Here is a 13300-nt window from a genome sequence, read left to right on the forward strand (position 1 = left end):
TTTTTTTAAATTTAATTATATTAAATTTAATTCCAAATCATATTGTTTTAAGAAACAATTTTTACTTTAAAAACATGGCAGCTCATTGACTCGAAAAGAGAAAAACTGTTTGAAAAATTATTGTCAAATTAATTAATAAATAAACCCTTATTGTTTTGGTCTGTCGTCCTTCCTCCGTACTTTTGTCAAGGAGGGCAAATTAGGGGTGGGGAAATGGGGAAATTAGGGAAGAGAATGTGAGGGAAAATTAGGAAAATTAGGGGAAATAATTAGAAATGAGGAGAGGAAGGAGGAGAAGGGTGAAATGAGGAGAGGGAAATTGTGAGAGCGGGAGGTTTGAACGATTTAAAACTTTTTTTGTAGGCGCGCGGCGCCTACTTTGACTAATTTTTTGAAAAATTATGGCTTCCAAGATTTTTTTTCATTTTTTTTCTTAGAGTTGAAAATTGTGTTGAGAGTGATTCAAAGTGTTGGTAGACATCGTATGAACTGGATGACCTGGAGCTGCTGTGTAGAGGCTGTGATGAGAATGAGATTTTGCTCTCGAAATTTCGCTGTAGCGATCTTGGTCTGGAGGTGCTACCAAAAGCACTGGTCTTAAGGATAGCGATTTTCTGGAACCGGCAACACTCTGGGCTTCATTAACATAAGCTGGATTTACTTCTCCTGAAAAAAAAAACATTTTTTTTATTTATAAGTTAAATAAACTAGTTTCAGGGATCACAGCAGTTCAGTAGTTTAATTTCAGATGAAAGGAGAATAATTTAAGAAAAGGGATTAAAAAGGGATCCTATTTATTAATAAATTGTGTCAGCTCAAATCCTGGAAAATGATGTCCTGAAAATTGAAGGTTTTTTTCCAGGTGAATTTTCAAGCAAAAGAAACGTTTTCAACAAAATGGTTAAATTTTCAACCAAAATTATGAAATTTTAACTGAAATGGTTGAATTTTAAACCAAATGGTGAATTTTCAACTTGAATGGTGAATCCTTAAATGGAATAGTTGAATTTTCAATTTTCAGCCAAATAGTTAAATTTTTAAATAAACAAGGTCAATTTGCAAACAAAAACAGAATAGTTTAATTTTCATTTTAAAACAATTTGATAAAAAAACAGTGTAATTTAACAAAAAAAGAAAAATCTCCAACAAAAACTCAATTCTAGTCTAAGAAAGATTTTTCACACAAGAGAGAAAACAATTTTCAATCAATAAGATTAATTTTCTACCAAAAACGACAAATTTTCAACAACACACATGTATTTTCAAATAAAAATTAATTAGGTAAATTTTCAGTAAAAAAAATTAATTTTCAACAACCGAAAGAGATGAATTTTCTACAAAAATATAATAGTCGATAGTAAAATAAAAAAATAGTATAATTTTAAATGAAAAACAGTTTAATTCAATCAAAAAATACGAGTTTTAAAAAAAAATGTAATAGTCGATATTAAAACGAAAAAATATTTTTATTTTAAATAAAAAACACTTGAATTTGGCCAGAAAAGACGAATTTTCGATAAGAGTTCAATTTTCAACTAAGAAAGATTTTTGACTCACAAAAAAAAAGAAATTCAACCAAAGTATTGAATTTTCAAGCAAAAAGATGAAATTTCAATTACAATGGTGACTCTTCAACCGAAAGAAATGAATTTTCAATGAAGAATATAATAGTTGATATTCAAACCAGTTGAAACCAAAAAGTATTTTAATGTTAAATAACAAACAGTTAAATTTAACCAAAAATGAATAATTTTCCAAATTCAACCAAACTGGTGAAATTTCAAGGAAAGAGATGAACTTTTGGTTGAGAATTAAACTATTTGATTAAAAATTCGTACTTTCTGGATGAATTCAATTAATTTTAATTTAAACCAAAAATATTTTTTGGTTGAAATATTAAACATTACATTTTTTTTCTTGAGCATTCATATTTTTAATTAAAAAATTCAACTACTTTGCTAAAAATTTTTTTTTTCTTTTTGTTTCAAGGTTCATCGTTTTAGGCCTCTAGTCCCTGCACCAGAACGGCCGGATCTCAGAATGGCCGGAATGACGCGTTGACCAATCAGAAACGTTCCGCGGAAACAATATCCTTCTCACGCCGAACTAGGCCAGTTCGGCTCAGTGCGGCGTGAGAATGACACTATTTCCGCGGAACGTTTCTGATTGGTCAACGCCTCATTTTGGCCATTCCGAGATCCGGCCGTTCTGGTGCATGGACTGAAGGCCTTAGTTGAAAATGTATCAATTTTGTTAGAAATGCAATACTATTACTTAAAATAATAGGAGTTTAGAATATTTCAAATTGGGTTACTATTAGCATCAACATCAATTTTATTTAAAAGAATTTATTTCCCTATTTCCTTAGCCATTTTTTTCTAATTTTTTCTAATGTCATGAATTTTTATTTGAATTAAAACCTTTTAAAAATGGAAATAAGGGGGGACTGGGATAAAAATTCTCGATTTCAGATATATTCGGGGATTTTTTCAAATTCAAATGTAATGGAACTTTTTTTTACGTGGTCCTTTCAATAAAATTAATTTTTATTATCAATCCATTTTAATTGATTGGGTTAATTTTTAGGGTTTTTTAGCCCCGGGCAAAAATTCTTACTGTTTCCATGGGATGTCCGTCCGTTCATCCATCCGTCGTAATTTTGTTCCCGGAGAGAAAATTAGAAAATGGGAAGTATGGGCCGGGATGAGGAGCCGGGAAGCATGAACAATGAGGGGAAGTAGGAGGGGAGTAGGGGATGCGTTGGAAAATTAGGGGAGAGAAATAGGGAAAGTAAGGAGATATGAGGACAGGTGAGATAGGGGAAGGAACTGGCAATTAAGTTATGGGAGGTAGGGGAAGTGAGAGAAAATTATAGCATGTGACATAGGGGAAGTAAGTGGAAATTAAGGTATAGCAATAGGGGAAGTGAGCAGGAATGAGGAGAGAGAGGCAGCCAGGGGAAAGAGAAGCTAAATAAGTAAAGGTAAATGAGAAGTAGTAGGGGAATTAGAAGAGGGAAATGAAGGTCGGGGGAGTAAGGAAAATAAGAGGAATTGAGAGGAGGAGAAGTAGGAAAAGGGAAGGGAATTGAGGGGGTGAGAAGCAGGAGTAGGAACAAATAAAGGGAATTGAGGGGAGGGGTAAGTGAAGGGAAGAGGGAAAATCGGAGGAAATGGAATAGAGGAAGTGAGCGGAGTGGAAATAAGGAAAGCGTTGGAAAATGAGGGGAATGGGAGTAGGGAAAGAATTTGAAAACGAGGGAAAGGGAAGTCGGACACTTGCGGGGAAATGAGCTGTGGAGAGCTAAGGAGGGGAATTAGGAGAAGTGGGGGAAATTAGGAGGAGTAGAGGAAGTGATGGTAAATGAGATTTGGTGAAATAGGGGAATTGAGGGGAAATTAAAGGTGAGGAATTAGGGAACGTGAGAGGAGGGTAAATTAGAGGTATTGAGGAGAAATGACGGATGATTGTCTCACCTTTGTATAAAGATCCATTATTGAAAGGCTCTGGCTGCAGCCTAACATGTCTTGAAGCCAAAATAAAAGCAAGAGCTGCTAAAGTTATGGCATCTAAAGCAGCAATTCCAGCCAAAGGAATTGCCCATCTAATTGCACACGCGCCAGGATTATATCTGAAAAAATATTTTTAAATCAGAGACTAAAGTTTTTATTAATTAACTACTTTATAAAAAAAACATTGTGATTAAACAAAAACATATTAAACATATTAAAAAATATATATATACTTTGAAGGAAGCAGGAAACTACTTTATAAAAAACTGAAAGGAAACAAAAGTACAGAAATTGTCAACATGAGAAAAAGCAGGGGGGAAATGGTATATGATGCAGACGGAATACTAGAGGCTTTCAGAGACTATTTTAGGAGACAATTCGGAGATGAAGCTATAGGACACCACAACTGCGATGTTGAACACGATGCGATGGAAAACTCAATTGAAAAAGTCTGTATCACTGAGGTTAGGGATATAATTAAGAACTTGAAAAACATATTACAATTATTATATATTTAACTTTTAACCAATTTTATCTAAATTAATTTTTTTCTTGTGTATTTCATTGAAATTGTGGCCGTTTTTAACAAGAAAAAAAATCCCGGTCATTTTACAGTTTTTTTTTGGTCCCAACAATTTTTAAGATCATTGAAATTAAAAAATTCGAAGTCTTAGAACTGAAAATTTTTTCATTTGAAGTAATCAAAGCTAAACTGCAAATGAAAGGACTCAATGTGGAACTTTTTTAAATTTCAAGCTCTTGAAATTGCAGCTTCAAAAATCCTTGATTAAGAAATTTTTAATTGAAACACTCAATAATTTACAAAGCGCCTGTCGAATAAAAGCTGCAAAGCTGTCTTCGTCGCTTATATTAATATATAATTTATTAATGTAACAATACAATAATAAAAATAAATAATAATATCATACAATGATAATTTTTTATAATTATATATAATATAATATCCTCCTTTTTGTCGGAAAGGAAGTTATTTTATTCTTGTCATCAAATGAACTTAAAGATGATCAATATATGTTATTATTCTTACGAAAAATACAGGTTTAGAAACTAAAACTATTTTTTCAAAGATATTAATTTTAGCACGAAAACTGCCATAACGCATTTCAAGTGGACAATTTTAAAATAAATGCCATTAACATGCAAAATTTTGAATTTTACAATTTTATAAATGGAGCAGTTCAAAGACTTCTGGTTAAAAAATATAAACCCACGCTATCCTTTTCAATCATCTGTATTAAAAATGAATTCCTCCTTTCAACTCACATGAATAACAATGTTTAAAATGCATGCCCACTAAAAAAATATTTAAAATAAAAAATTGGCCTTTACGAATTCAAAAAAACCATTAATAATCAAAATTACCTCCCTTCCAACTCGATAAAAATCTTAAAAATAAAAAAATGTACTTCCAATTCAACAAAAAACTAAAACTAAAAAGTCGTCCCTTCAAACTTTACAAAAATAACAAAAATCCCTCCTTCAATTTATAAAACAATTATACAATTTATAAAACAATTCAGTTTAAAATTGTATAGTTTGAAATATTTGATTTATAATTGCTCGTAATATGCTGATACAAACTAATACTAATGTTGTACAAATTAAAAATGGTCAAATTCATTTTGCTGAAGGAATAAAAAAACGTTTTAACTAATCAGGCTTTCGAATTGAAACAGTTTAAATTTCAAACGATAAAGTCTGTAAATTCTTTTTTTTTTAACACTCGAACTACATTTCAGTTTTAAAAATCGTTAATTAATTTATAGTTGCAGTTGATCAACTTTAAATACTTTTAATCGTTTCATAATTTGTAAATTCAAACGTTTTTACAAAATTGTTTATGTCTTCAAACCTGCATTCTAAAATTATTTAAATTAAAAATGTACGCTTGAAAATGAAGACCTAAATTGGAAAATTTTTTAATTAAAATATTTTAGAATTACGAATTTTAAAGTGAATAATCTCCTAATTTAAAAAGGTAGCGCTTTAAATAAATATTTTTGTTAAATATACAATTTGTTAATACCTTGAAGCAGCTGCTCCACACACAGCTCGAATCAAAGGGGAATCCCAGCCAAGTGGATAAACGCCAACACCAACTGCCATGCAAATTGCTGGAAAAAAATTTTTCATTAGAAAAAGGTATTTTAAACCAATGCAGTACAGTGGAAATTTTCTACGACGGAGCAATCTTAACGTGTCAGGATTTTTAAAGATACTTTAAATTTTGAAAATTCAGAATATTAAATTATTTCCAATTGATCAGTTGAAAACTGCAAAATTTCTGTTTGGAAGCCTACAACATTGAACAACCTCGACTGTTAAAAATAAAATAACTAAAACGTTTCAATTTGAATATTTACAATTTTTATAATTTTTCAAATCCAAATTTCTTTTAAGATTGATCAACTTTGATTTCCAGAGAATCTAAAGTGAATAATTTCAAATTTATCAATTTTAACAATAAATTAAGATTTTTTAAATCATTAAACTTGAATTCCAAATTTCAACCATACAAAATGAATATATTTTAGATCTAAAACTTACCAATTTCAACATTTTTTGTGGAAAACGTACAAAGTTGATCAAAATTTATTCTAATGTCCAATTTTTTAATTAAAAAGCGAATCAATTAAAAAGCGTCCAAGCACAAAAAATTCAACAATTCAACAATTATGCTTTTAAATAGTTGAAGTTTCAATTTCCTCCTAAATTGTTCGACAACTTTTATTTTACTTTTTAAAAAGTTGTCAATTCTGAAATGAAAATGGTTCAATTTTTATTTTTTTCAGTTTGAAATTACTTGAAAGTAAAAATTTAATTTTTAGACTTTCTGAATCAAAATTTGCTATTTAAAAAACATGACACAATTTTCCGTAACCTGTACTGCAATTTGTAATATAAAAAATCGCAAAATTACAAATTTATACAAATAAGTTTATAATTAAAAGTGTCTTAACACATCTTAATAAAAAAAATCAATTAAAAATGTAAAATATTCAAAAATTTCAAAAACAATTTAGACGTATTCTATTTTTGGTTATAAATTGATTGTTGTATATCAAAAACTTAACTATGAAATTCTTCATTGAGTTTTTAAATTTTTTGGTTAAAAACTTTGTTCTAATAAGTTAATCTCTTTAACTGACAATTTAAACTACTTATGTATTTTATTGTGAATACGCCTTTTTTGGTGGAAAATTGATCTTCTAGATTAGAAATTTAACTATTTTCTGGCAAGTTGAACTAATTTGTTAAAATTAGTGAAAAGTAGTTAATTATTAACTACTTTATAAAAAAAACATTGTGAATAAACTAAAACATATTAAACATATTAAAATATATATTTCAATATTTCCCGGTTTTTCGGGACAACACAATAATAAATTAAGGAAAAAAAGAATAGGCTTAAAATGGATACATGAAAATGTAATGTTCATAAAAAGCTAATTTATTGTGAATACGCCTTTTTTGGTGGAAAGTTGATCTTCTAGATTAGAAATTTAACTATTTTCTGGCAAGTTGAACTAATTTGTTAAAAAATTATTTTATTAGTTCAAGATTTATTCATTTGATTGAAAAATGAACTATTTTGTTGACAATTAGTTTTTGGCCGTTCCTGAAATTCAATTTTTCCAACCGCGAATGTAACTATCAAACTTTTTTGTTGAAAATTCAACTGTTTGTTAGAAAATTCTTCCTTTTGGCTTCAAAATTCAACTGTTTTCTTCAAAAATCGTCTTTTTGGTTGGAAACTATATTGCTGTAGAAATTTTGAATACAAAATTTAACTATTTGTTTGAAAATTCGTTTTCTTTTGTTGAAAATAAATTTTATTAACTGCAAATTTAATATTCAATTGGTTGTTAAAAGTTGAGCTTCTTTAGTTTAAAATTGAACTATTTGTTTAAAAATTAACTTTTTGTTGAAAATTGAACTGTTTTGTATAAAATTCATCTTGTTGGCTTAAAAAACTCAACAGTTTTCTTTTTTGGTTAAAAATTATATTGTTTACAAATTCACCTATTTTCTTAAAAAGTCATCTTCTCTTTTAAAAAATGTAACTCCATTTTTGAAAATATATTTGATTTTTAAATAGAAAAATTACCTTTTTTGGATTTCGATTCTTTTTTGCTTGAAAATTCGATCTTTTGGTTGAAAATTTGCTTTTGTGGGCTGAAAATGCAACTACTTGTTTAAAAATTCTTCATTTTTACTTGAAAGTACAACAATCTTGTTGTAAAATTAACTATTTGGTTTAAAATTAATTTGTATCTTTGTTGAAAATTTTTAATATTTATTTTATTTCAAAGAATTTATTCCCCTATTTTCGTGAAGAATCTTAGTATTTCCCCTCTAATAAACAGATTTTTTACTGTGAAGTCTTTTAAAAATATTATGTTTCTAGGTAACTGTTTTATTTTGAACGTTTAAACTTGAAAATATCTGAATATGTCACGATTTTTCGCTAATGAAATTTGTAAAATTTCACTAGTAATGTAATTGGTAAGAATAATAATATGCTATCTATAATTTTACTTCCATTTTTTGAAATTTTTACTATTGCTGAATTCTCCATGTCTAAAAAAAAGACAGCTAAGATGTTAAAATTATACTAAAAACATTCAATCTGATCATCGCTTATCGCTGCCACGTAGGTCTCGCAGTTTAAAATCTAGAATGTTAGGGAAAGTGGTGTTGTCGAGGCCTGGTGGCGCCAGGATACTTTTTTTTAAAGTCTGGCGGCACCAAGCTCTTTATTGTCACACGGAATATTTTTTCAGTTATGGGCCATTCATAAACTATAGGTTACCAATTTTGGCCTTTTTTATCATCACCCCTCCCCCTAAAGTAATTTAGCCGTTAGCTAAATACGGATTTTGCGTTTATAAATTCTTTTAAATAAAATTGATGTGGATGAGTAATTGAATTAAATCCAAAAAATTTAAATTTCTAAGATTTCAAGCTGAAATATATTGCGTATTCAACAAAATAGTTAGTTTTCAATAAAAAAAAAAAGGTTTCCTATCCAGAATGATGAATTGTCAACACAAAAAGACGAATTCTTAACCAAAAAAACTAATTTTCAACCAAACAGTTGCATTACTAACCAAATAGATGAATTTTCCAATAAAAGAAACCAGTTTTCCAAAAAATAGTTAACGATTTATCCATCTAGCAACATTTTTAAGCCATAGGGACGAAGTTTTTGGAACAACAGTTGAATTTCTAACAAAAAAATTACTTTTCAACCAAAAAATTTAACTTTTCAACGAAGACTTTTCAACCATAAAGGATAAAATTTTAATCCAAACAGAAGAATTTTCGACAACATATTTAAATTTTTAACCCAAAATAATAACCTTAACAAAATTTTTTAATTTTTCAAAAATAATTCGATTTTTAACAAAATAGTTGAATTTCTAGCCAAATAGTTGATTTTTAGCATATAAAGATGCATTTTCAACGAAATAGTCGAATTCTCAAACAAAAAAGATTAAAATTCAATCAAATATTTAAATTTTCAAGACAAAAAGACAAATTTATCAGAAGAATGTTTCATTTTTATTCAGAAAAGATCATTTTTAACGAAGTAAGATGACTTTTCTACCATGAAAGATAAATTTTCAACGAAAGAGTAAAGTTTTTAAGCTAAAAAATCGGATTTTCTAGAAAACAGTGAACTTTCAAATTAGAAAAGAAAAATGTACAAAAAATATGATTTTTAATTAAGAAAGATTTTTTTTAATAAGATAGTTGAAATCTCGACGAAAAAATGTTATTTTTAACAAAGCAAGCATTATTTTATACACAAAAATACGACGTTTTAACAAAATATATTAATTTCCTACCAAAAAGATGAATTTTCCACCAAAAAGTTGAATTTTCCACCAAATATTTGAATTTTCATTGAAAAAACTGAGTTTTCAATAAACAAGATTAATTTTCTTCTCAAAAAACAGTATAAAGTCTCAACCAAAAATAGAATAGTCAATTTTTCAGATAAGAACTCTGATATAGAAACAACTTTAAATACAAAAACGAACTTTCAACAAAATTGTTGAATTTTCAACAACAAAAAATGAATTTTCGACCAAGAAGATTAATTTTCTATGAAAAAAGACAAATTTTCAACTTATTCAATATACAGGATGAAGTTTCAACTAACAAAGGAGTACTTAAATTTTCAGATAAAGAAACCATTTTAAACCAAAAAAATAATAATTTGTAACAAAATAGTTAAAGTATCAGCTAAAAAATTAATTTTTGACCTAAAAAGATGAATGTTCAAGAAAATACGAAATAGTTTACATATCAAGCAAAAAGTAAAATAATCTAAAACAGTTAAATTTAACAAATAAAGACGAATTTTCAACCCAGGTAAAAAATTTTAACCGCTGACAATTGCATTTCTAAAAAGAAAACTTTATAAAAAAAAAGAATTTTCAAACCAAACAGACAACTCTTCAATTTTCTACCAGAGAAATGAATTTTCAACAAGGTCTACATTTGATCTTAGAGGAATAATTTTCGACTAAAAAAGAGGAATTTTTTAAAAAATACATAAATTTTCAAGAAAATAATTTAATTTTTGAGTCAAAGAGGCGGATTATCTGCAAAAAGTTGAAACTTCAAAACAAACAAAAAATGATTTTTCAACCAAAAAGTTTAATTTTCAACCAAATAGTTTAATTTTCTACCAAATTGTTGAATTTTCAAGTCAAAAAGATTAATTTTATACGAAAAAGTTGAATATTTATCATAAAAGTTCATTAAAAAGCAAATAATTGTATGTTTAACTACAATTATGAATCCCTAATAAAAAAAATTAATTTTGTAACAAAGTAGTTTGACTTTAAAGTCAAATAATCGACTTTTCAACCAAAAAATACTCATTCTCAAGGAAGCATGCAAGATAATTTAACCAAACAATAGCATTTTTTATCAAACAGAATAAATTTTCAACATAGATGATTAAATCTCTACCAAGAAAGACAATTTTTTAAAGTTTTAATCGAATTGTTAAATTTCTTAATAAAAAAGATAATTTTTTAACCAGAAAAGAAATAGTTTGATTGTCAGTTTAAAAAGTTTATTTTCACACAAAAATTAAAGAAATTTTCATCAAAATATTTCAATTTTTGTACAAAGAGATGACCTTTAACTAAAAAAATTATTGTTTAACCAGGTATTTGCATTTCTGGATAGCAAATTCAACAATTTAGTTTAAATCTGTTCATTTTTTGGTTAAAAATACAACCACTTGGTTAACAAATAATCTAATCTGGTTGAGGATTCAACTTTTGTTTAAAACTTTTCTTTTTAATTGAATTTAATGGTTTTTATTTAAAGTTAGTAACTTTTTTGATTTATATATTAACTATCACACTTATCAATAAAGATTAATCTTTTTGGTTAAATTGGACTGTTTTTTATTTAAAATTAAAATTAAAAATTTTTTGTTAAAAATTCCTTTTTAAATTAAAAATTTAATTATTTTCATATAAAATTTAACTAATTTGTGAAAAATTATCTTTTTAGTTGAAAATTCATATTTTAAGTTTGAGAAATTAAAAATATACTTTTTGTGCTAGACAAGTTCTTGGTTAAAAATTCATCTTTCTGAGTTAAAAATTCTTTTTTTTTGGCTTGAAGTTTAGACTATTTGCTTAACAATACTTGCCATTCAATTTAATTATTTATTCTTTTTTTACTATATTTATCAAACACAATTTATTTCCTTACTTGAGTGTTTTATTTTAGGCGTTTATCAAATTAAATCGAGAACCAAATTTTGATTTAAAAACTAACTTTTAGAACGGTCCCTAAATATAAATAAATTCTCAAAAAATCTGTTTATATTCTTGTTGTATGTGGCTAGAAATATAATTTTTATTCGCAATTTATCATTTTTAAATGCAGTACGGTTCTTCTTCTTGAGCACGGCTAGGCGAGGTCGAACAGTGAAAGGAAAATGAGACATTGCTTTCCTAACTGTAAGTTTACGGTACTAATCGGGTGACTAAACATTTCCCATTGGCGTTAAAATAATCGTGTTTAAATACTAGGTACACTCGTATTATCACAAATTCCAGTAGCCGACGGCCTTGTTTACATTTTTTTTCGAATTTCCTGTCAGTTACACTTCGCATTTTCAATCCTAACTCAGCAAATGTTTCACTATTTTTAAATGCTTCAACGTGTTTCATGTTTTAACTGGATTAAATCAGGTATTTTTACAAATATTAGTATTATAAATCAGGATGTCTATTCAAATCTTGGAAACCAAACTGCCTGACAATTACAGGTTTTCCCAAGTATAATTTTTCTTAATTTTCAAACTGGAATAGTTTAATGTTTTGATTTAAAAAAACAAACAAATTTTTCTACAGAAAAAAATTTCAACCAGTGATAAATTTTTATATAAAATGATGAATCTTCAACAGGAATAATTAAATTGTAAACCAAAAGGAACGATTTTTCAACAAATTAGATGAATTTTAAACGAAATAGTTGAAGTTTCATCTAAAAAAGATAAATTTTTTACAACGTAGTTGACTTTTTTAACTAAGCAATAACAATTTTCAATCAAAAATAGAACAGTTGAATTTACATTTAAAAAAATTAATTTTCGAAACAAACTAATGAACTTTTAACTGAAAGGATGATTCTTCAACTGGAATAGTTCAACTTTGAACCAAAAAGGATACATTTTAAACTAAAGTGATGAATCTTTAACTGGAATAGTTGAGTTTTCAATCAAAAATCTTATTTTGAACCAAGTAGATTAATTTCTACCAAAAAAGACGAATTTTAAACGAAATGCATGTACTTCCAAATAAAAAAAAAATTATTTTAAATTAATGTTTCAGTTGAAAAAATTAATATTCAATGAAAGAGGTGAATTTTTAACTAAAATAATAGAATATGTAATTGGAATAGTTACATTTTCAGTTTAAAAAATTAAATTCCAATCAAAGCAAAAAATAATTTTTAGCAAAAAAAGTCATTTTTTAATCGAAAATCTTATTTTGAAACAAGAAGATTAATTTCTAAAAAAAAAAGGCGAATTTTCAACAAAATACATGACTTTTCAACTAAAAAATATAAATAAAATGAATAGTTAAATGAGTTTTGTTTGAAAATCTTTCGAGTTCGAAGAGTTAAATATTTTTCTTCAATTTTGTTCTGGACTAAGAGTATTTTTTTATTTTTAACATTTATATTAAGTTGAAAGGGAAAAAATTTTGGAATTTATATATTTTTCCTGAATTAGAGAAGGGATTTTTATTATTTTCAACATTTTGATTACTATTTTGAGCTTAAAATTGTTTAACACATGATTTATAGTTAACGTGATCTCGTGTACATTCTACAACTTTGTACCGAAAGTGAAAGCCAATGACGATCAGAAGTGCAGTCTCAGCTTCGAAAAAAATTTAGTTGAGTCACGACTTTATGCCTTTAATTGAATTAAAAGAATTATGACTCAGGAATTCTATTTCCGGGAATAATTTTAATTTGAAATTTGCAAATTGTCGTCTTCAAAAATAAGAAAATTATTAATAATTTGAAATTTGAAGCGTTTCAAACACAGGATTAAAAAACGAATAAGTAATTAGATTTAAAAACATATTTGGAGTCTCAGACTCAGTATCTTCAAATCAATTACAAAACTGTAATAACACGCCCTAATTTTAAAAACAGCAATAAATTAATTTGAAACGCTGAAATTTATAATAAATTTTTTTCTAATTCTCCATTAA

General features: G+C 27.0%; 1 protein-coding gene across 1 annotated transcript in view; it reads right to left on the reverse strand.

Moving 5' to 3' along the window:
• LOC117173315 (LHFPL tetraspan subfamily member 3 protein) overlaps nt 1-13300 on the reverse strand; it is a 26398-nt gene continuing 13098 nt past the window's right edge. The window contains exons 4-6 of the mRNA XM_033361807.1: nt 5560-5647; nt 3477-3631; nt 1-666 (exon numbers count right to left, since the gene is read on the reverse strand). Coding sequence (XP_033217698.1) covers nt 434-666; nt 3477-3631; nt 5560-5647 — 476 coding nt within the window. The 3' untranslated portion in view covers nt 1-433. The remainder of the gene's footprint in view (nt 667-3476; nt 3632-5559; nt 5648-13300) is intronic.

The sequence above is a fragment of the Belonocnema kinseyi genome, chromosome 5 (genome assembly GCF_010883055.1).
Source record: "Belonocnema kinseyi isolate 2016_QV_RU_SX_M_011 chromosome 5, B_treatae_v1, whole genome shotgun sequence".
Classification (NCBI taxonomy): domain Eukaryota; kingdom Metazoa; phylum Arthropoda; class Insecta; order Hymenoptera; family Cynipidae; genus Belonocnema; species Belonocnema kinseyi.